The sequence below is a fragment of the Thamnophis elegans genome, chromosome 4, assembly GCF_009769535.1.
Source record: "Thamnophis elegans isolate rThaEle1 chromosome 4, rThaEle1.pri, whole genome shotgun sequence".
NCBI classification, from domain to species: Eukaryota; Metazoa; Chordata; class Lepidosauria; order Squamata; family Colubridae; genus Thamnophis; species Thamnophis elegans.
Genome location: NC_045544.1, coordinates 18,469,707 through 18,494,512, shown reverse-complemented (window position 1 = coordinate 18,494,512; position 24,806 = coordinate 18,469,707). Strand labels below are relative to the sequence as shown.

The window sequence follows — 24,806 nt, the reverse complement described above, 5'->3', positions numbered from 1 at the left end:
CTCTTTTTTTATCACCAAGCAATCTCAGAAGCTTAAAATAAATTCAGTAATCTGAACGGCATCAAGTGGCTGGCCCTAAAGATGGAGAAAGCTGCCCTATCTGGGTCTTGGGCTAGTCCCCAAAATCGGGCTGCCAAAATCCGGATGATCCTAAAAGAAGAGGGGAAATTTCGTCTTGGCCATCCACGCCTTTTAAGATCATATAGATTTTTGCAGTCCAGTTTTGGTAACTAGCCCAGGATCCAGATAGGGAGGCTTTCTCCGTCCTTAGGGGCAGCTTCTCGATAACGAGCTTCCCAGAGGACTAGCAACTTGCCCTGCTTTTTGCAGGATGTATCGCGACTTTTTCTGGGACGCACTGCTGTTGTGCGTCCGAGAGAAGGTAATAAAGGGCCTGCCGCCGAAAAGTCGCCGAAGCTCGGAGCCATTTTTCCCCTTCAATGGAAAACTATCAAGGCGCGAAATCCGCAGACTGAAGCAAAACCCACTTCAATGCCTTCCTTCGCCGCCGCCCAATCAAATCCCTTCCCGCCTTTTTAGATTACGCGTTCTGTTTGCGTCACGTGACCACGGGGAGACGGAAAAGTAGACCTTTTTTTTCCATAAGCCTTCTCCGTATCTACATCACCGTCACGTAACCTATGACGGCACTGAGCGCCGGCTTTTGCGCTACGGCGGCCGCACGGGTTCAGTTGGTTGCCTAGGTAACACTCCCCCCTCCGCCGATGCCCGGAACTTTCTTCAGTCTAACGGATTGTCCTTTCGCCGATTCTTCCTCCTCCGCAGGTGAACTTAGTCGGCGCCCCTGACCTCCTTCCCCTCACTGCCTCCTGAAGGGGGCGGCTGGCGCAGCAACTGCGCGGGGCCGGAGCGGCGTGGCTCTACGTCCCCTCAGCCCTCGGTAGGAAGGCCTGCAGAAGGGTTGATCGAGGGGTAATTAATTCCCTGCTAGTTGCGATTCCCGCTTTCGCGATACTATATTCGGCTTGGCTTCCAGATTCCTCTCCCCCCCCCCCATTGATACTCGCCTAGATGCTCCAAGAAGAAATGGGCGCGCAGGAGGCGTATGCATAGCATAAGCGGGGGGGGGGGGTAGCAGAGAGAGAGGAGACCCTCCAGTTCTTTTTTGTTGTTAGTTGCGAAGTCGTGTCCAACCAATCGCGACCCCATGGACAACGTTCCTCCAGGCCTTCCTGCCCTCTACCACCCCCCGGAGTCCGTTTAAGCTCAGGCGGACTGTTTCAGTGACTCCATCCAGCCACCTCATTCCCTGTCGTCCTCTTCTTCTTTTGCCCTCAGTCTTTCCCAGCATGAGGCTCTTCTCCAGTGAGTCCTTCCTTCTCATTAGGTGGCCAAAGTATTTGAGTTTCATCTTCAGGATCTGGCCTTCTAAAGAGCAGTCAGGATTGATCTCCTCTAGGACTGACCGGTTTGATGGCCTTGCAGTCCAAGGGACTCGCAGGAGTCTTCTCCAGCAACATAGTTCAAAGGCCTCAATTCTTTGGCACTAAGCCTTTCTTATGGTCCAACTTTCACAGCCATACATTGCAACTGGGAAAACCATAGCCTTGACTGTATGCACTTTAGTTTGCAGGGTGAGGTCTCTGATTTTTTAGTATGCTGTCTAGATTTGCCATAGCTTTCCTCCCCAGGAGCAAGCGTCTTTTAATTTCTTGGCTGTTGTCCCCATCTGCGTTGATCTTGGAGCCCAGGAAAATAAAATCTGTCACTACCTCCATTTCTTCGCCATCTACTTGCCAGGAATTCTTTGCTATTCCTTAAAGATCGCCCGTATTTTGCCATCCTGTCTGATCAGAGAGAGCCTTTTATCAGGCTTACCATAAAGTCAACCAAAAAGTGACCTGAAATTGTCTGCTCATCCTTATCTTGCATGTCTTGCCTTGGGTTTTAAGCATTCCCTGTTGAATGGTGATGCTTGGATTTTCTGTGTGGAGGAAACAAAAGGGTTAATTAAAGGGTTAATTAAAGTCTTTTGAAAGGCTTTCTTAAAAGCCTTTGAGGTTTATAGGCTGAAAGACAGTGAATGTTTCAGTACAGGTAGTCTTCGACTCACAATAGTTCATTTAGTGACCGTTCAAAGTGTACAACGGCATTGAAAAGAGTGGCTTGAGACCATTTTTCACACTTAACAAGCATTGTAGCGTCCCATCGTCACGCAATGGATATTCGGAAGCTTGACAACCAAGTCATATTTATGACAGTTTGCAGCGTCCCTTGGTCAGGTTATCTCCTTTTGCAACCTTCTGACAAGCAAAGTCAATGGGGGAGCCCAATTCTCTTAACAGCCGTGTGACTAATTTAACTGCTGTGATTCACTTAACAAATGTGGCAAGGAAAGTCATAAAATCGGAGCAAAACCCACTTAACAAATTTCTCACTTAGCAACATAAATTTTGGGCTGAATTGTGATCATAAGTTGAGGACTACCTATATTACCTATTGAGTTTGGTGACTAGCAGAGTATTTTCATAATGGACCAACAGTCTAATCTCATGGTAGTGGTTTTCACTGAAAATGCTAAAATGCAAGAAAGACACATTGACGAGTTCTGAAAGAATCTGTCTAAACTGGTAGAAAATAGGAAAGACAGATAATGTCATCCAAACTGTGCTTATTTAATACTGCTGGGTTCTATGAGTCTTGCTCCTTGCTGTATTTAAATTGCAATCAGACATAGATAAATTTGAAGTTTGTAAATGTAATGAAGCTGATAGATGTAGTGATTGAAGTATTGGAGACCTTGGGAGATCCAGGCTGTATATCACAGCCATAAGCATACTGGGTGACTTTGAGCCAATTATTCCCTCTTAAATCCAATCTATCTCATAAGGGGATGATAAGTGGGGCAAAATACTAGGAGGAAGCACTGTATATGCTGCCTTGAGCTCCCTTACAGTATAAAAGACAAGAGCTAATGAAATTGATTGAAATGTAGTCTTACTCCATTTGAGTTTGACTCCTGGCATTCAGTCATGTTTTCTTTCCAACAATATGAAACTGTACCATTTTCCTAGTATAGCCTAGTGTTTCCTGATCCAAGTGCTGTACTAATCAGGCCTGATCTTGCTTAACTGTTCCATGCAGAAGATTAAATTAGGTACAGTTGTTGGATACATTATGACATAAAGATCACAGAATTAGTAGATCAGAATATGGGTTAGTTGGGTGTTAGGGATTACTAAGAAAATAATGGAATATAAATAATTTTGAAGTTGGTTGCTATACCTAAAGAGCTTAAAACATTTATTTATATTAGAAATTATTCTGCAAACACTTTCTTTTTCATTAACAATACACATTGATGGATTTTGAATTATTTCAACAAAGTCTTTTGTAATGTGGCTGTCCACTTGTGTTGAATCAAGAATATCGAATTGGATCATTGTCTGGTTAGCATGAGTCAATAATATTTTTATTTAAATTTGGTGTAAAAATATTATTGATGTCTGTATGAACATTGCATATTTAAAAATAAAGAGAGACAAACAGCTTAATATTTTGAAATAATGGTATTTGGAAATCAGCATAACAAATGTTTTTAAAATATGTATTGAATTAATAGTTTTCTGGTTATAATTAGTTTTGAAAGTTTATTTGAGTCCATTAGTATGCTTTAGTGAGTAATATTAATAAAACACATGTCATCATCGCAAGGACTGTATAGTCCATCTCAAAACTAAAGCCTTTGTGAACTGGTATTAATTTAATGGTTGTGTCTCTTGCATAAATGCTTATAAGTAAACAGATGGAATCCAGTGCTTTCTTCATCAGGTGGTGATAGAAAGGATACAGATATCACTTCACCCTACAGCCATATTCCCACCACCATTTTGAAGGTGTCTCAAAATACAGAACAGCTTTGGATGAGAAATGGGGAGGGGCTGCTGCAGAAGGTCTATTCTGTTACTTCAGAATTAGAATGTAGGAATCATTCTATTCATAACTCCCCAAAAACTGATTTGAAGGCTCTTTTCAATTAATACTGAATATATAACGTATTATAAAAAATGGCTATCTACATCTATAGGGCAGTATATGGCTTAGCGGTTAAGATGCTGGGTTTATCAGCTGGAAAACCAACAGCCTTACAAGATAGTCCTTGACTTAACAACAGTTCATTGAGTGACCCTTCAAAGTTACATCAGCCCTGAAAAAAATGATTTATGTTAATTTTTCACACAATCTTTGAAGCATCCCCATGATCATGTGATCAAAATTCAGATGCTTAGTGACTGGTTCATACTTATAACTATTATAACTTATAACCCAGGGTCATATGATCACCTTTTGCAACCTTCTGAAAGGCCTGATTCACTTAACAACCATGTTACTAACTTATCAACTGCAGTGATTCACTTAACAACTGGGGCAAGAAAGGTCGTAAAATGGGGCAAAACTCATTTAACAAACATCGCACTTAAGGACAAAAAATTTGGGCTCAATTGTGATAGTAAGTCAAGGTCTATCTGTATATTGTTGCATAACAATATACAAAATTGCTATCTACAACTACACAGAATACAAAAACAATTGCTAACTATCTACCTACATATGTGGTTATGTGGAAGAAGAAGAAGAGTAAGCAAAGATGAATAGTAAGTATTATTAATAGATGAATTGAGAACTATAGTGGAAGCACCACAGTGCAAAATACCATATCATGCATGTGAACAAAGTACCAATTTAAATTAGGATGTTTCTTTGGAGGTTGTTGAAACAGTTATAGTTTAATCTAAGAGTGTTTTAAACTTATATGGATTTTGCATTCCTTACTGCAGCGTAACAAGAACTTAAATTTGGTGATGCATTTGGAAAAATGTATAGTCCACCCTCATTATAGGCCAAGTGAAGTGTTATAATGTAAGTATAGAAAGTAACAAATTTAAAATCTGCCCACAATAATTATATGCTCCTTTTTCATTTCAGGATCAGTTGATCACTCCAGTGACTTGGGAAGTTGAACTCTATTGCTAACTATGGCTCACCGGTTTTCAATTAAAGATCTAGATGAAAAGTTTGAGCAGTTTTTAAAAGAGGTACAGATATATTTTTATTTGTCTGTTTTCAATGTAACAGTAGAATATTGTGCCCTTTTCTATAATATTGTTAAATGTCTTATCCTGACATCAATTCATATTTATATTAATTTATATTAAAGCAAGGCTATCTGGAACTGGGCTGCACAAGCAAGGAAAGCTTCATCTGCACAAGTGCAAGATATAGGTAGCATGTAAAACCATGCCCCCCCCGCCCCCCGGGTCCCTGGTGCCCAAAAGGTTGGTGCCACTGCTCTAGAGAACCCCAAGCAGTGCTGTATTAGGCATTTGTCAATTTCTAGTATGCCTTTGATTCTCTCTTCAGACAAATCTTGCAGGATAAGCTGAAGGCCTCCATTACATATACCCTTGCTCCTATATATTCATACAGTACATGTGAACAAAAAGTTATTATAAAAGTTCAACCATTGTGCCATATAATCTCCAGTGCTTTTTTATAATCTATTATATAATAGCGTGTGTGTGTGTGTGTGTGTGTGTGTAATATACTGTTATATACTCTATTCTGTTATGTTATTATATTTTATAATATAAATTATCAATTATCAGGATTTATGCAAGCTTTGAAATGGCTTGTTTTGATTAGTAATTGTTTTCATTAGTAAGTGAAAAAATTCACTTACATTAAGGATTAATTTGACCTGGCCATTTGTGTCTTCACTTTGAAAAAAATCTCCCAGGTTCTGCTACAAGCGCTAAACAAAACAGATCAGAGTACAACTTTTAATATCAAAGTGTGTTTCAAATTAGATTGGCTGCTACTTTGGTTCTTCCAGTATTGGCAAAGAAGAACATAATAATTAAACTGCATGGTTTATCAGAAGAATTATTTTCATAATTCGTATGAGTGAATTCACTTTCACTAAAGTAAAAGAATCTACAAATACATTTGTGTTGTTCTGTGGACATTAATCTTCATGACGTAAACATAGAGATCTTTAAGGATTCTATAAGGATATTATGTGCTCTTTAGGAACTCTAGTGATTGGAAAGTCTGAAAATTGGCTTACATAACTCTAAAAGGACAGTGTTAATTTGATGAACATGACAAAATCTAAGCAGAAATTAAAATATGTTGCCCCAAAATGTTGAATTTCCACAGATATAATCCAATAATTTTCAGTTATAATACCCTTTCTACCCTGCAAATTTTATCTCCTGTGCTCCCAGACTGTTATACATGAACTGTATTCTAGAAAATCTGTACAGATGTTTTCTTGCATCTTTTTTTCCAATTTAAAAAAAAAGGCTTGAAGAAGAACCACACATTGCTGGAATTGAAAATGATTGAAAATAGAATCTGGAAAATAATCAGAGATGAATCTGTAGTCTAGTTACTGTTGGACAAATAGCTAGTAGCATCGTATAAATACTACACTTCATCATAAAAATGTGACCTGCTCGTCCAACAATTTATTACAGACATGTTCAGTGCAAAATTTTATTTTAAGAACTGCTATATTTTAAGCACAGAGTTAACCTTCTTTGAAATCAGTAACAGTTTAAACATGCTTAAACATGGCTGGCTCATAAAAATGAAGCAGTAAATAAATAGTAAGTAGCCTCTCTTTTTATTCAGTCTCTTTCAGATGATTCACTTGGAAATGAACAAAATCAAAATGTTATTTCTGAATCGGTTGAGCAGTCTAAAAATAAAAAGCCTCCTGTGCCATGGTGGATAATAGAAGATGATTCAGATGATGGTATGGTACTGAAATTTAGTCTGTGTAACAACTCTGCCACAAGGTGTCAGTGAATCACTTTTGTACTGTTATTTGTGTCTATATATACATGACTGTGTGTAAATTTTGGGCGAGTACTTGTCTCTCTCGCCTAGCCTGGGAATTAGGATACATAACAACTCATACTAAACCTGCATGTAAATTACCTCCAATGAGCATGATTTCAATCTGAAGTGGATTGATTCAAGCTGAATTTTATTCATATGTATAGAGATGGGTTTTTTTATGTGTGTATATGAGAAGGAGACAGAGAAGGAGAGAAAATGAAATAGAAATTGTAGGACTATTTTTTTTTTAAAGAGGTGCTTAACAGTGGTAAGCATAATGTCTTTTTCTGAGTTTGGGTAGCTGTTTCAGGAATTGCTTGAAGCTGTATTGTGCTATATTCTACCTATATTTTTTGCTAATCATTTAATAAACTGATTATATGAGCAACTATAAATAAGTTCATTCTTTTTATAACATTTCAAAGCACTGTGGTATTGTCTCCATATTTACATAAACAAATAAGATTCAGAAGTAGATATTGGAAGTCAAACTTGCATTCTTAATAGAGATCAAGTACCATTCCAAATAAATATTCAAGGGATTGTATTGTTAAGGTTTTTCATATGTTCAGTGAGAAATTAATTATTAAACTGTAACACACATTGTACAGGAACAGAACATTATTTCCAACTAAATACCCAAATATTTGGATCTGGCAAATTTCCTCATCTGTTCATATGACACTGTCGTATAAATAATGTAGTTTGGGATTTTTATATAACATTGTACTTTAATCATAAATCATTTATTCTGTTGCCTGTCCTCTAATGAAACTTAGTTGAAAGAAGCAACGTGAAGATCAATATACTTTCTGAAATGGGTGATAATAAAATAATATGATTACTATTGGATAAAATTTTGTAGATAGTAGTAAAGCTTAATGAACTGTAAAGTATTTCAGTTTTGTGAAGAGTTAAGTTTGCAATGAAAATTCCTAATTCAGTGCCCTGTTTTTAATATAAAACATTTGTAAAGAAAAAAAACTATTATAATATTTATAGCTCTTAAGCTACCATTTCAAAACAGATACTTTGAAGTATTCTTTCTGATGAAAAGTACAAGAAAATTTTTTTAGCAATGAGATGATAAAAGCAAATTCAGTTATTTAGCCTTATTTTTAGTAAGCGGGATCTAGATTTGCAATTCTGCAAATGGAAGGATTCTCCAATCACAATAAGCAGAGAGATTATTTTTTACCAAATGTCCTTTCCCGTATAAGTCCAGACATTTTAGGAGAGCAGGGGGCTAGAGTGGAAAAGATAAATCATTACACTTATGCCAGTGGGAGCAGGAGTTACCTCATCAGTTTTTGGAATCCCATTATGTAAGTTTATACAAGTTTAGATTGTTAATGAGTATGTGATTTGCAAATTTGAGGTTTTCAATGTTACGTTAATTCAATTATAGCTATTAAGGTTTTGGGACTACATAGTCTAAGAATCAGAATGCTTGTTTAATGTTAATGCTTCTGGGATATTTTTGCAGAAGAAATTATTATTATTATTATTATTATTATTATTATTATTATTATTATTATTGAAACATGATTCTTTTCTTGCAATAATTTCAAAAATAGAAAGGCTATATATAAGCTGTGTATAATTCAAAATAGATTGTTTATCTTGAAATGTCTGTTAAGGCATTACCTCAGTTATAAGAAAGAGAAAGTAAACCATCCAGAAATGCAGTCAAATGAAATAATGCTTAGAAGTAGAAATTATTATTTTTGTTATTTTATTGTTACTTGAGAAAAGTTAGATTTCCGACATTTAACTTTAAATGCAACTCTAAATAAAACAAACAAAATCATCTACATACATGCTTGCTAGTGCGTTGCAATTTCTCTCCTTCGATTTAGTAGTGTTTTCTATAGTTTGAGGAAATTATCTCATATATTATTTATTAGAGCAAATGATTAGAGCCCTTGGGTGCTATTATTTTTAAATGAAAATCTTTTCTGTTTCCAAACTTTCATACCTGGCATGTCTAGAAATCAACACTATCTGTACTATGCTTTTTTTATTCTTGGTGGTTTGATTTTACTTTTCACTCACTGTTGCAATCTTTTCTGTTATTTTCTTGAATTTCCAAAGTTCCAAAAAAGAGCAAGTTTATCAAAAGTTTATCAAAAGGGAATGAGAAGAAACTTATGCAAAGAACAGATGCAGTGGCTGAAGATTGTGAAAAGAGGGTATCATTTTCAGATAATGAGCCTGGTACTGGATTTCCTGTTTATAAATGCCAATGTTTGATGTTAGCTATGATGTGTTGTGACTCAAAATTAATTTATTTTTAGTAACTATGCTTTTACTTTGTTACTAATTTTTCTGATCAAGTAAGTGTGAGTTGTTGCCAATTATAATCTCAAGTGGAGTGAACTTGCTAAAATGAGGGTGCAAATTTGCATATATATAAGATTAATTAATATGTCATCTAGAAGCAGAATTGAAAATATTTTTTAATCTGAAACTCTATTGAATTGCTACGAATCAGGGTATTTAATTCTATTTACTCCTGTACTGCCTTTTAGGTGAGTCTCTTCTAAAACTTAAGAACCAGTCAGTAAAGAGCTAGGTGGAAAGTTCCTGTGTTTTTATGAAATATTTAATTCTGTAAATTGGTTTTGAATCAAGCCATGTAATAAGCCATTGTTAAAAGACTTTCCAATATGAATTAAGTTAATGTTTAAATGCACCATTTTGAAAAATTACAAAAATCCTGCTGTGATTCAAATTAAGCTAATGACAAGCATATGAGATATTTGATTTCTTCATGGGCAGTCAGTCAAATAAGAGCTCATATTGTGAAGGCTACATTTGTAAAACTAGTGCTATAAAGTAGCTGTGTGCATTGTATGAAGGTGATGTTGGTTCTTCATCTAAATGATTGACCTTCTGTTGCAAAATGTGTTGAGTTCTGTTGAAATATTTTGGTAAATATTCTGTGTAATTTTTAGCAAAATTATATTCCAATTACATTTATAAAAGTGATTTATTCACTTGTATATTTAGGATTCATGGAGCAGCTAAAGAATTATTCCCTCTGTACTGCAGTTGAATTTGCATTCAGTTCAAAACAATATATATAATGCAACCTTTAAAAATTTTATGTTTTGTAGTAAATCTGTTGTATGGAACTATTTAAATATGAAATATTTTTCAGTAACATAATTTATCTTAAATACATTACATTTATAAGATAAGTAGATCCTAGGTTCTGTAGTGTGAATCTAGTTTTTTGTTTTTTAAATTATCAATGAAACAAATGAGAACTGGATATTTGTTTGTTAACAATAATCTAGAAAATAGGGTCGTCATTTTGTTGTGCTAACAAATTTAATTGCATTAAAATCCAATGTCTTCTGTGGGAAGCATACATTGGTAATATGACTTTTTAGACCAAATGCAATATGCAAACTGTTTTGAAAATGGAGATTTTAAGTAGGCAAAGCACTTGAACCCATCATTCAATGTATTTCTGTGTTTGAGTATAGATTTATCAATATTCATTCCATGCTTCTCCTCTCCCCCTCCTCCCCCCGGCTATGTTTTAAGGTATACGCGAGACCTGCAATAGCTTTCTGAAATCACGGAAGCTTGCTCCTTCTATTGAGGAAGTAGATGAAGATTTTGGAGAAGACCTCCAGCTCCCGCAGCTTCATGGTGTTTCTGTCTCTTTAAGCAAAGATAGTTTGGAATCAAATGGTAAAAGTGCTTCTGACATTAAAAGTCTCTTTTGTTATACTATATTTTAAGAATTTGCTAACAAATACATTGGACGTATAGACTGCTTATTTTTTTTAAGTGGTTTTTATGTTGCATAGTTCTGAAGAAATGAAATGGTCACTTCAAAACAATGTTATATATTTATTTTTACCCTGGTGCCACAATTTAAAACGCACTGTGATTGATTCAAGGAGTGTTTTACAACTCAGCTCTAGAAAATACACGGGCTTTATGTTTCTGTACTAGTTGTATAATTGCCCCAGTCCAATGGTTCATTCAAACCATATGAGCTCACAAATCTATCCTGCTATACAGAGACAAAAGCATGTCTCTTTTTTTCTCTTTTTTTCCCCACTGGGAACCAGTCTGCCCACACATTCCTTTGTAGTCTTGAATTTACTTCCTATGTTTAAACAAATGGGAATTTAGAACCATATGCTAATATTCTTGTTTTCTTATTTAAAATGTCTGAATGTCATTTGGCAATTACAGTACTAAGGTATAAACTCATATGGTTATCTATATTCTGATTCTTTTATCATTTAGATTCAGTTGTTGCTTTGGGACCCAGTGAGAATATTTTGGGAGATGGATTGGATACTTTGGAAGAAGAAGAAGAAAAGGAGAAGTTTTTTGCTGACCTTGAGAAAGGCGCATGCTCTACCATCGACTACTCAAAATTGAATAAGGAACTAGATTCTAATAATTCTGAAATCCTGCCAACATTTTTATGGTAAAGTAAACAAATTTAACAATGGTAGTTATATGTTGAATTGCAGTAGTTTGGAAATATAACAAACGTGAAAACAAATTGTGCTAAATAAATATTCATACTATATGGTAGCATTGAAAAGTAGGGTGGAAGCTATAGAGTAGAAAGTGACACCTTATGCATAACAAAGTGAAAGTGAGATTGGAAATGGGAAACAAGCAGCTATTTATGGATAGACTAGAAAAATGCCTTACTATTTGTGATTCTGTTCATTTATGAAAATGTTCCCCTCACAATGTTAACATAAATAAGACATAAATATATTGAAAAAAATCCAACCCTCCTGACCTTTTGTAAGAGCCTAAAGACCTTGCTCTGCCAGCTACTTTTTATGATTAGAGTTACCCTGTGGTAAGATGGGGGCCAATAAAAGAAATAAATAAATAAATGTTCAGTGGCCATCTGTATTTTTACAGTATTTTTCTTAGGTCCAAACTAGGATTAATGCAGATACAATCTAGGAGTAATTGTAATTGAATACTAGACTAGACTGAGATTTATTAGTAAAGGAATTTTCACTATTAAATACTTCAGGGGCTAAAATATTTTTCAATTGTATATCTATAAATATAATTAAAGCAAAATTGGTGGTTATAGCTTCTTTTTTTTCTTTTAAATACAGATTCTGTATCTTAAAATCTTTTTTTGACATGGATATTCACAGACTACTTCTGCCCATTCTGCTTGCCTTTAGCTGCTTAGGAAAAATTTGGGGGTGGTTGAAAGGAATATTTTTGCTGTTAGAACAGCATAGCATTAGAATGAATAGCCTCAATCAAGTGTGAAGAGAAAAATATTTTGTCATTCCTAATATTTTGCAGCAACCAGCTTCAAGTGAAAGAGACAAAAGAAGAAAATGACAGTGAATGTATGAGTCATGAAAAATTTGGTAATTTCAAACAATTTGCTTAGTAACCTACGTTTAATGACTATTTACTTACATGGTATTAATTTCCAAAGGATGTTGTCAATTTATTATTTCATCGTACAGATCTATGAAAGGCAGTCATGAGATATTACATTAATTTAAAGGGCAGGTTCTTATAAGTCAAAAGTTACTTAAGACAAATAAGAAAATCTTATTGCCATTAGGCCATTGAGTCTGATCCAGAAAATCTGTTACATTGCAACAGAATGTGAAGACTTTATGCAACGAGTGATTGTAGAATAGGTTTGTGTTGGTTTTTTTTCAGTATCTGCATATATACTTTAAGTCAGAACTGGACACAATTTGAATAGAAAGAATGTCTTAATGCTTGCTTGCACCATTACAATTCAGTGAGAAACAGCACATTTCTGTTACTTCTGTAACATTATTCAATTTCTAAGCACAATTACATAGCTGGCTATTCTGCTGGAACAGGGGTGTCAAGCTCACGTCATTATGGCAGTGACATGTGACACTTTTTCAGGACTTTCCCCCACTTCGCTAAACTGGGCGTGGCCAGCATTTGGTGTATCCGGCCCACAGGGAGAGACTTTAACAACCCTGTGCTGGAAGAAGAACATAACTGTTCCAATAAAAGGATGAAATAGATCCGTGATGGCGAATCTATGGCACATAGACCATTCTTCCAGGCATAGCCCATTGCTCTTCTGGGTTCTGGTGTGCACATGCGCCAGACAGCTGGTCTTCATACACACGGGAACGCCAGAAACCGTGGAAGCTCAGCTTCCCAGTGCGCACATGTGCATCAGGGAACTGTTCTTCCGGTTTCCGGCACGTTCACACTGGGGAGCTGTTCTTCCGGTTTCCAGTGGTCTCCCGCACGCACGCTCTCATTTGTTTAAAGTTCGCCAACACTGAAATAGATCCTTGGGAAGGAAAATAGCAGTGTTTCTCTTATTTCTTTTGAAGAACTAAACACAGTCTTTCCTCCGAACATTCAGGTGATTATAGTGAGGATTTTGAGGAAAATTCAGAGTGTAATGAAGACAACAAAGCTGAACAGGTGATCACGTCTGAAGCTACTGTGAGCATTTGTGATAAGTACAATCACTTCCTATTTTAAGGGTTTTAAATTTTGTGGTTTCAATGTTTTATCTGACTCTGGGCTTACCTAGTTATTTACAGTGCTGTCTAAAACTTGCTTTTTGAGATGTAGGGACCACTGAGCTCAGTGGACTATGCATCCAGGTGAGCAGTCATGAGATGTTATGCCCTGAAACCCCAAAGTTCAAAGATAGAAATGTGCCCTATAGTTGATTTTTAGTGCATTTACTGGCTTTCCTCCTGATGATACATATAGCTTGTAACATTTCATAGCTGGCATCTAATTATGTTCAGAGCTCTTCAGGCAATTTATACTTCTGGAGTCGTCAAAAAGATAGATTACCACTACAAAGCAAAACTATCGGAAGGATAAAAGAACAATAAGGGCTCAGCATCAATGCCAAAATCACATGATATGATTAAAGATCTTGATGCCAAACACAACTCTCTTGAGACATACATACTGTTTTTAATATATTTTTAAAACAGATTTGGAAATCACAGGATCCTATAATGGTAGAGCAAGGAATATTATTTCCAAGGGCATATGTTCCTGATTTAATAAAAGCTGAATCAGGATTCTAATATTTAAATTATATAATAATGATATTATCAATCTGTACAACATTAAAAATTATGTATGAAACATCTAAAAAATGAACAAATGGGTGTGTATAGGATTGCAAATAAATAATATATTCCAATTCAATAGTATAAAATAGTACCATCTTAAGTTTTCTTGTATTCCTAGCTATTATCTTCTCTGATTTGTATTTTCATGTGTACTCTGATGTATATCCAGTGTAGATGAAGCATTCTGTTCAGTAAAAGGGCTGGTTTAAAAGTACTGAACGTATTAATCAGTTTTCTTCACCAAAATCATTCAAGGGATAGCAATAGCACTTAAACCTATATACCACTCAATTGTGCTTTGCAGCATTCTCTGATTGGTTTGCAAGTGTCAGCACACTGCCCCCAAACAATCTGGCTCCTCATTTTACCAACCTTGGAAGGATGGAAGACTGAGTCAACCTTGAAACAATACTGCATTCTAACCATTGCACCAACATGACTCTTAATCTTTTGGCTATTGGAAATCAGTACATATTAGAATTCTTATGCCCAGAACAGAATTTTGAGGAGAAAGGCACAATGATTGGAATGATTTGCACATGCATTAAATGTGAATAATACTTAAAAGTATTATTAAGATTTTGAATTATTTTTAACTAGTAGTGTGTATCTTTTGACTTGATGCTACTTAAATTTTATGTAAGTGAAATATTTTATGTAAGTGAAAAACATCAAAACATCAAAATTTTAAGTTGTAAAATGGTAAATTATTTCAAGAAAGTTTCCTATTTCATATTCAAAATATTTTTTTACAAGAGTGAGATTTATATATAAATGTATATTATTTTATTTTCTAGGAGGAAGGGACAGGCATGCTGGCCAAAGGTATCAGATTCATATAATGTGAAATTATATAGTATAAAATGAGTTGGATCTTTCTGAATTTGAGAGATAAATAATCAAACGGGCCCATTACCTTTAATTCTACTTATCATAGTGCTGGCTTTCCCATGAAATAAAACCAATCATTAGTAGTAGTAGTAGTAGTAGTAGTAGTAGTAGTAGTAGTAGTAGTAGTATTCCTGAATTTTATTAGAAAAGATTACAGGAATACTTTGATGTCAACAGTACTCATATCAGTCACCGTAACTAGAAAACGAAAGATTTACAGATTTGTATTATACAACTAACTTTGTCTTCAAAGACTGGTCAAAAATAAAAATGGCAACGAACAATTGACATCAACGTTTATTTTTTTAAATTTTGGAAATAATATAAAGTTTAAAATAATAAAAATGTATGAATATATATTGGAATTGTATACTTTAAAATTAGAGGCAAGATTCAGTACAGCACCCATTAGTCTCACTACAAAAGAAAAACATACTACATACTGGGAAAAAGTGCTTTCCCTTTGTATGTATGCTTACTTAAGAAGTCCCATTGAGTGACACAGCTTTCTACCTAATTAGAATACTTGATATTGCAGTCTTTTCCCCAACCATCTCCTGCAAGCATGAGGAATGATTAGATCCTATTGTTGCATAAGCAAGAACTGTTGTTTGTATTTTAACATTTTGTTGCATATAATTTATGATTGTGAATGATTTATCATTTTATACATAATTTTACATCTTTTTCATTTTCTTATTTAAAGCGTGTTATCTTAAAGTTTCTTATCTAAACGATTTTTAGAATGTCTACACATTTAACTTTACTGCAGGTTGCCCATTCCAGTGTTACAGATTGAGTGTAAGGTTGGCATTACCTTTTCTTCATCTACACTAATGTAGAGAAGATACAATTCTTCTTTCTTTGTAGTTCTTCTGGATTCCCAAGAGTCAGTTTTAGAAACTCCAAAAGCCAATGAACAGCAAGATGCAGCTGTGGTAGAACAACATACAGCTCGAGAAATTACTGCAGAAGAAATGACTGGAACAGGTAAGGCTACTTTTTGTTTGTTAATTATTCCTTCTATTGATCATGCTCTAAACCAGGGGTGTCAAACTCAAAGCCTGCAGGCTGGATCCAGCCCACAGGGTGCTTAAATCTGGCCCGTGGGGCTGGCATGGAAATAATAAAGGACTGGCCCGCGGTGCCTCTGGCAGCCAAAATGGAGTACGGGGACCCATGTGGCCCTCCCACACCCCGTTTTCGACCTGGACATCCTGCTTGCCAAAATGGGACATGGGGGCATGGGCACGTTCCCCCACCCCATTTTGGTTGGCAGGAGGCATCCATTCCATCTCACCACCCCCAGCCAGCCTGCAAAGAACTACAATGCTGATACAGTCTTCGAAGAAATCCAGTTTGACACCCCTGCTCTGAACTGATGTGAGGCAGGAGCAGTCTGTCTCATTCCATTTGGACTTATTAAAATTACTTTACTGTAATTACTGTAAGTATCCATCTAAGCAAAACAAAACTTCCCACTGACTTTCCATTGATTTTAGTGGCAGAAAATCCAGTATTTAAAATCAAAGGGCCTTAAAGTATGCAACCGTAGCTTAAATACTGTGGGGTTTTTTTTCCACATGATCGAACAGACTACCTCTAGCCCTATATTCTGAATCTAGTTTTGAGAAGAAGGAAAATTCAAGAAAAAGCACGGGATGCTATTTTTCTGTTCTTTGTCTTACTAGCTAATGAATTTAAGTTATAGTACTGTCTGTAAAATATAATTTACATTTTTTACATTAGTGCTTACTGGTTGGTTAGAATCTGCTGCCACAATCTGACCTAATTACATTTCAATCCTAAATGTATTTATTGGAAATAATCCTATTGAACGTGATGAAACTCATTACTAAATACGTTTGGATTTGAATCTCAGCAGAAGATGCTTTATAATAAAAATATATATGGGATTGCAGTGAAAGGGTCCAACAGCCTGTTGCCACGGACAAAACTACCTTTGTCAGGAGTTCCTAACAATGGAAAGAATCAGGGATTTCCCTTTCCCTTTGCTCACTCATAAAATCTGCTCTGAGCCTGAAAAATCCTGAGCTGAATTGGGTGCCTGCAATGGGTTAAAAGTCCTGTTGTTGCCTGATCAAGCTTTGGCCCTGTGTGACATTGGAATTTTGCTAGTGTCACACTAGGTTACTAGTGCTGTTATTTTACTGATTTCTTCCTCATAACTACTTTATTTTCATCTGGAAACATTTCATTTTTCTCCTTACAGGTATTTCCAGTGGGAGAACCAACAGTGACCTTGAAGCCTTGCAGCAAGCTTACCGTCATGTTGAACAGTCTTTAGGAGCTACAGATGAGCAGAATGATGAGAAAATGGAAGTGGAAGAGAGTTTAGTCAATGACACTTCACAAAATAAAGAAAGCTGCCCCCAAAATACTTCCATTACTAATTCTGGTAAATTCTGGTACTTCCCAAGATTGTTTGCACTTAAATAAAACATGTTCCGATCGCTGGACTGTGTTCTCAATCATGGTCCCCTCCAAAGAAGATATAAATAGCTCCTTCCATGATAATACTAAAATTTCCATTGCTATTGCTGCTTCTGCTTTATCTCTGATGCCATCACTGTTTGCGTCAGAGAAAGTGCCGAACCCACTTCTGTGAATTGCAATCCCACGTGACTGCATCATGTCGCTGATTTCCAAAATTGTGCTAATGAAGCTAATTACATGACTTTCTTATCAGACTATCATTTTTCTAGGAGGGCAGTCAATTATTTCACGGGAAAGAGATTTGTGTCATTGAGTCTGACTCCTACAATTGTAGTTTTATTATTCATGCCCAAAGCCAATATTGTAGGGTTTCCCCACCCTTTTAAGGTCTCTGTGAATAGGATGACAATTCATGTTCTTATATTGTAGCCATTGTGCAGATTGTTTCTTTCATAGATAATAGACATTTCATGAAATGTCTTTCATGAAGCTTCTCAAAAGAAGAAACATGTTCTATTTGTAGAATGCAAAAGGTTTTACAAATTTGACTATGAAACTGAAAGAGGGAAATGTTTTCCTTTAGTGTTTTTTTTAAATATATCAAAGGAAGTATAACATACTCTGTTGGTAAGAAAATTAAATTTCTGTATAAAGTTCAAGACATTGAAAAAACAGAACTAAACAGTGGCAGTTCATTCATGCCTTCCATCTTTAGTAAGTCACCTTTTGAATTTTGTGATTGTATTAGCACCAATCTAGAAGTCACTTAAAGATAGATGTAATACTGTAATGCAGACCAGCATAATTGTTGATGTAGTTTTCTAGCATATGGAAACGCTTTAGAAGCCCAGTCTAGACATCCGAGGAAATCTATTATATTGAAAGCTACACTTTGTATCTTGATTGCTTATCCTGGTTGACTATCTGATTATTGTAAGTTCTTTCCTCAGTTTTCAGGATATTTATTTGACATCCAAACAAAATGAGTAATTCCTTAGTTAGCCAGCGGATTTATAATCTTAATGGCTGCTCAGTTATTCAGTGTGATCTGATGTTGGCCTAGCATTCCAATAAATTATACATTTGGTTGATCTCTTAAATAGAGCTAACGATATAAAACTAATATGCTATAGTGGTTAAAATATTGAAACCTGCAATGCACAGAAACTCACTATGTGATTTGTGACCAGTCATTGTTTCTCAACTCAACTTATCATGCAAGGTTGTTACTGTAGGAAAAATAGGCTATACCACTTTAAGAGCTGTGTTGGTGCAGTGGTTAGAATGCAGTTTTTCAGACTAAATCATTGCTCACTCCAGGAGTTCGATCCTGACCTGCTCAAGGTTGACTCAGCCTTCCATCCTTCCGAGGTGGGTAAAATGAGGACCCAGGTTGTTGGGGGCAATATGCTAACTCTGTAAACCACTTAGAGAGAGCTGTAAAGCACTGTGAAGCAGTATATAAGTCTAAGTGCTATTGCTATAAGACCCTGAATAAAAGATATTATGATATGATTGTTAACATATGGCATATTATTGTTAATTAAATATATAATTTCAGTCTAATACCATTCAGTAGCATTCTTCACTAACCAAATCAACAATCACTAAAAAGTCATAATTTAGAGAATTACCTCAAATTTGTTATTATTTATTAAGTTTCTATCCTCCCTTTCCTCCAGGAGCACAAAATGACACTTTTGAAAGCTATAATTGTATTCTCACAATTATGAGGAAGCTTGAACGCAGAAGTAACAATTTCCCTAAATCACCCAATATACTGTGTGGCTGAAAATTGATCTCACTGTTTCATGCCTAGTATTTGGGCTTTGCAAAATGGTAAAGAATAGGAAGGCTGCTGTAGAAAATAAATATATGAAAGATTGAAGTAAACTATGGTTATAAAAAAAATTAAGCTTCAGTAGGTTGTAATTGGGAGGTCACAAATTATCTCAAAGAAGAAAAGCTGAAAGTAATGCTTGTTTTTAGTTTAGTTTAGTTTAGTTTAGTATTCCTACTGTGTAGATAGCCAATGTCTCCTAGAAATGTACAATAAAATGTAAAACCAAAGCTATTCAAAACAGTTTAAAATCAATGGCTAATACACTGCATTAATCACTGTAGAATGTAATTAGATGGACAAAACAACCCAATCCCAATATAACCAGATATAGTTTATGCCAATCTTTTAGTAATTTCTGACCAAAAAATGAAATTTCATTCAGATTTTATTTGAAAATACTTTTGCTGCAGAAGTAATAACAAGTGTCTTGTTTTCCTTCTATCTAGATTTGCCCACTATAGAAGAACTGATGAAACCTATCAGAGCAGATTCATCTTTTGTCAGGGGATTTGAACTAGAGCCTATTAGGTATTCATTCTGGAAAATGTGTGACATAGCCAATGACATTTTTCATATATTTTTTCTTTAACCCTTTTTAAAATGAATATATTACTACTGTAGTGTTAGTAGGGTATCATTTGCTCCTTGAGTATATTATTCATAAGATTTAAATATATCTTTGCTGCTAACATCTGTTTAATCAATAATTGGAACGAAGAATTGAAGCTGAAAGCTTTCAACCTTAAAATGGTATCTGTTTGCTCAGTCCTATTGCTGGCAGAATTAAGTTCAAGTAGTCCTTGATTTACGACCACAATTGAGCTCTAAATTTCCATTGCTAAGCAAGATGGTTAATTGAGTTGTGCTCCATTTGCCACAACCTTTCTTGAAACAATTGGGAGATGAATCATTGCTGTTTAGTAGCATGGTTGTTATGTGAATTTGACTTTCCATTGATTTTGCTTATCCAAAGTTGCAAAAGGTGATCACATGATCCTAGAGCACTGCAACCATAAATACAGGCCAGTAGGGTCCTGTGCTGTCCTGCACACACACACACACACACACACACACACACACACACACACACACCACAGGTGTAAGGAATCTCTATTAACGCTTCCGAGCCTGAATTGGTATTCCCCAGTAATTCCCTGTGCTGGCACCAGCTCAAACAAGCTACTCAAATGAAGCCAACACTAGTCCTCGAGATAAAGGTAAATCCAGTGCACTAGGCAAAAGCAAGTGCCCAAGGCAAGTTTCAAGACAAAGGCAAGTCCGCTAGAAAAAGCAAGTCCGCAAGACAAAGGCAAATCCACAAGAGGGATTTCCCCATAGGGAAAGGAAAGGCCACAAAGCAAGTCAGGGCAAGGCCACAGCTGAAGAGGCACGAACCAAAGTTCAGGGCAAGAATACACAGCAAAAAAAGGAAAACGTTGTTCCCAGTATCATTTCACTCCCCTTGCTGAGCTAAAAGCTTCCTGGTGCAGCTCATCAACAGGGGCGAGGCTACCTCCTGGCGAGTAGCCTGGCACCTCCTTTATGCCTGCCTCCTCTCAGCCCTACATGCTCTCAGATCTGGAGGAGGAGGTAGTTCTTTATTTTCACTGACCAGCTACAGCTGTATGCCCTCTCCACCCAAGGCCTCTGGGCTTTCCAGCTGCAGCTTAGCCTCCTGTCCCTAGCTCAGCCAGCTGCTCATCTGGTCGCTCTCCTGTGCTTAACCCCTACATTCCTGCCTCATAGCCCTCAGCTGCCAACTCATCTTCCTCTGAACTAGCATATGGGGATGCATCCAGGGGAGTCATAACAGGTCCAAATTTTGTGACCATGAGATTCTGCAATGGTCATAAGTGTAAAAAACAGTCCTAAATCATTTCTTTCAGTGCCGTTAGAACTACAGATGGACATTAAACAAATGGTTGTAAGTTGAGGACTACCTACAAAATAGAAGAGTTAAGATATATATGGGAAAGAATCCCCCCAAGCAAGATCCCCATATTCAGAAGACAAACCTTGACTGAGTTTCAAAGGGGTGCTTATGGACCCTACAATAACTCTATAACCCTATTATCTAAAACATAACCTATCTTAATAGTGCGTGCCAACAAAATCATAAATCTTGAAATCATAAAGCCACATCTGATTACACTTTATCCCTTCCGCCTTCTAATTTTTTGTGTCCGCTGCAGGAGACAGAGTATTTTTATGAGTGTTGTTTATTTTTCTAGTTTGTTGTATGCTAATATATAAAACTAAAATAAATAAATAGGGTTCATTTTTACTGTATTGGGTATAGTTTTTTTTATAGTCAAGGAGTTTTTGAGTATATGGGAAATAACGTTTCTCCTTTACTCGACCAAATATGAGATACTTCTTTATAACTGCTACAAAGCGATCTGTTGTTAGTGCTGTTATTGCTTAATCCTGTCCCGCAGGATCAGGTAATTGTTTTACTGCAGTTTGTGAACAATTATATAAAACTAGTGTGCAATTCAGTATCAAATGTCCATATATTTTTTACTAAGCTATTATTAACAACAAACCTTTTCATATATGGCTTTCTTTCCCTTCCATCTCATAGTCCTGTGAAAGTCACACAAGATCACGCAGATGCATTAATGAAGCCGTCTAATGAAGCTGTGGAATCCCAAAACATTGGCTGTCTTTTAAACCATCCTGGTGAACAAGAAAATACTTCAGTTTTAGAAGTTGCAAATGAAAGTAGCAAAGATAGTCCTCATCTGGAAGTTATCAAAGAGAAATTAGCTAATAAAATTAAACATAATGTTATAAAATTAACCAGTCTCTCAAATTGTCCAACACTTTATCAGGAGAGGAAATCTGGACAGGTGAGCAGCTTTTCCTTGTCATACTTAAGGCAGAAAGAAGCAGGAAAGTAATAAAAGAGTTTTATTCTTCTACAGCTATTTTGGACTTCTATAGTCCAAAATAAGCCATTAAACAAAAGGTAACCTTTCAAAATAAAGGAACCAATCATCAGCAGGACAAATCTATTTCATAATCCTAAAATTTAAAAACCAAGTCATTGCCTGTCAATAAGAAGCCATCAGTGAAGACTCAAAAACATCTGGCTTAGTAACAGAGTTTAATACTTGGGTGCATATTTTGCTGGTTGAAATCTGATCCTATTCTTCCAACCTATACTCCCTATTTCCTACTTATCTTCCACTTTCCTCATATTTCTTGAAACAGATGATTTCTAGGATTGTGAAATATCTTTCAAGGTACACCTGTTGACCACTATGATTATGTTACTGCTTAGGCAGCTGACTATCAACTGTTTCCATGAGGAGAGGAATGGAATAGAATAGAATCCCTGCTCTGGCAGGAAACCCTAAACTGTTTCAGACAAATAGTTGTCCAATGTCTTCTTAAAAACTTCCAGTGTTGGAGAATTCACAACTTCTGGAAGCAAGTTGTTCCACTGGTTAATATTATATATGATGTTTGAGTTGTTTATTTATGATATAATCAAACTAATATAATTTTGGTAGAATTTATTTGGTAGAATTAGAGTTAAAAATTTATTTTGCTATTCTATAAAATATAGAATATTGCTATTCTATAAAATTTAGTGATTACATAACCTTATTTTAAATATTGAGCCTTTATTTTACATTCTGAAACCAAACTAGTCAATAACATACATGTATGTTTTGTTTACAGGTGCATCAACCCAACACTTGGAATAAAGAAAATCCAAACTTAGTACCAAATAAACAAGTAATGTATAAGAGCAGTAAAAACACAATGACTATTCATAGAAAGAAACATTTGGCTGGATCACATAGTTCTGTTAGAAGCTCTGGATATGGAAAACCCAATTCTTCATTAAAGCACTTTCCTACAGTTAACGAGAAGACATTGAAGGAAAGCAACAAAAATCCACTTCTGAAAGTCAAATCTCCTCCAAAGCAAAAAGGTATATTTATAAAACATTTAATATTGATACGATATGATATGATATAGTATGTTAATATATGTATAAAGAAACTATTAAAAGTCACAATAACTGATCTTTTTGGCAAATAATAATTATTCCAAGAAATATATTTATATAAAAAATTATATGGTCCTTATTGCAATTTTTTTTAAAAAAAGACATACAGGCAGTCTTCAACTTACGACCACAATTTAACCCACATTTTCTGTTCTTAAATGAAACATTTGTTAAATGAGTTTTGGCCCATTTTAAGATTTTTCCTGCCACAGTTGTTAAGTGAATCATTGAAGTTGATAAGTTAGTAACACGGTTGTTAAGTGAACCTGGCTTCCCCATGAACTTTGCTTGTCACCAAAAGAGATCACATGACCCCAGGACACTGCAACAGTCATAAGTATGAACCAGTTGCCAACTATCTGAATTTTGATCTATAAAGGCAGTAAGTGAAAAATGATCATAAGTCACTAGCTGTTGTAACTTTGTACAGTCACTAATGAACTGTTGTAAGTTGAGAACTACCTGTAATTGATTGTTTTCCTTTCAAAGACACATCAATGACTAAAGTAACTCACACAAAACCCCATTCACTCTCACACAAAAGAAATGATTCTGCTGATGTTGGACAACTATCTCCAGGTGGATTTCTACCGGAGCCTAAAGAAAATGACAGTCAGGGTTACAAGGTTAGTGATACAGCCACTGTTCTTTGACAGGTTTTTTTTTTTAAAGGAGAATGTTCAAGAAATGAAAATGCAGAATAAGAGGAAGGTTTTTCATTTGAAGTATTCTTAATGTCACTCACATACAGCATGTCCTCATTGAGCAACTGTTTGCAGTTACCACGGTGATGAAGAAGTAACTTTATTACCAAGCTTCATTTTTACAACCTTCGCTGTAAAGCAGGAGTTTACTTTTTTGTAAAGCAAAAGAAAGCTGAAGTAAGATAATAAGCACCTTTGCCATTTCACTCAGCGACCACTTGACTTATTGACTGAGTTGCTGGTTCCAATTGTAGTTGCTAAATGAGGACTACCTGTATACGCTCCTCAGATGTGTGAAAGGAAAATCAACACCCAGTTTAGCATTATGCTTATATACAGTGAGCCCAAGCCATAGCACAAAAAGTACATTTTTTTGTTTTAAATAATTCTTGTGATACCACAGACAACTACTTCTCATTGGATTTATAATATGTGAATTGGATTCCATTAATGGAACTCATAACTTCAAGGAAAGGCAAAAGGGTAATTTTGACTTTCCTCAATCTGCAGTCCCTCAGTTTACTCAATATCTGTTCTGACCCCCTCCTCCGTCCAGTAATGAAAGCCGAGACAAGCGTAAAATGGAATGTCCTAATAATAACAAGACCAGAATCTCGGTGGCTGAAAGCCAAATAAACAAACAGATAAGGACCTTGGCAGCAAGGCCGACAAACTTTGGCAGCAATTCAGACAAACTCTGGCAGCAATCCAGCCTGCCAAGTTTGTTTCTCTTTAGTCAAAGCGTTGACTTCTGCAAGAAGGGCGTAGCACAAGCAGTCTCTTTTATAGTCTGGAGAGGAGCCTAATGACCATCAGCTGAGCGTAATTACCTCCTGTAATTACGTAGTTTCTCTTGATGCCGAGTAGCCCTTCAACGGCGTGCATCCCGGATCAAA

General features: G+C 35.8%; 1 protein-coding gene across 5 annotated transcripts in view; it reads left to right on the top strand.

Annotated features, from left to right (window-relative positions):
• The first annotated feature begins 682 nt into the window (after positions 1–682).
• CEP162 (centrosomal protein 162) overlaps positions 683–24,806 on the top strand; it is a 41,137-nt gene continuing 17,013 nt past the window's right edge. The window contains exons 1-15 of one of the 5 annotated variants that reach the window (XM_032215898.1): positions 683–786; positions 4,948–5,057; positions 6,658–6,781; positions 8,962–9,084; positions 10,423–10,572; positions 11,140–11,326; positions 12,187–12,254; positions 13,256–13,317; positions 14,789–14,816; positions 15,753–15,872; positions 17,116–17,301; positions 19,629–19,710; positions 21,767–22,034; positions 22,873–23,128; positions 23,696–23,832. In XM_032215898.1, coding sequence (XP_032071789.1) covers positions 4,998–5,057; positions 6,658–6,781; positions 8,962–9,084; positions 10,423–10,572; positions 11,140–11,326; positions 12,187–12,254; positions 13,256–13,317; positions 14,789–14,816; positions 15,753–15,872; positions 17,116–17,301; positions 19,629–19,710; positions 21,767–22,034; positions 22,873–23,128; positions 23,696–23,832 — 1,851 coding nt within the window. In that variant the 5' untranslated portion in view covers positions 683–786; positions 4,948–4,997. Of the gene's footprint in view, positions 934–4,947; positions 5,058–6,657; positions 6,782–8,961; positions 9,085–10,422; positions 10,573–11,139; positions 11,327–12,186; positions 12,255–13,255; positions 13,339–14,788; positions 14,817–15,752; positions 15,873–17,115; positions 17,302–19,628; positions 19,711–21,766; positions 22,035–22,872; positions 23,129–23,695; positions 23,833–24,806 lie in introns of all 5 variants that reach the window. The other 4 variants (XM_032215895.1, XM_032215896.1, XM_032215897.1 and 1 more) reach the window with 4 other exon arrangements.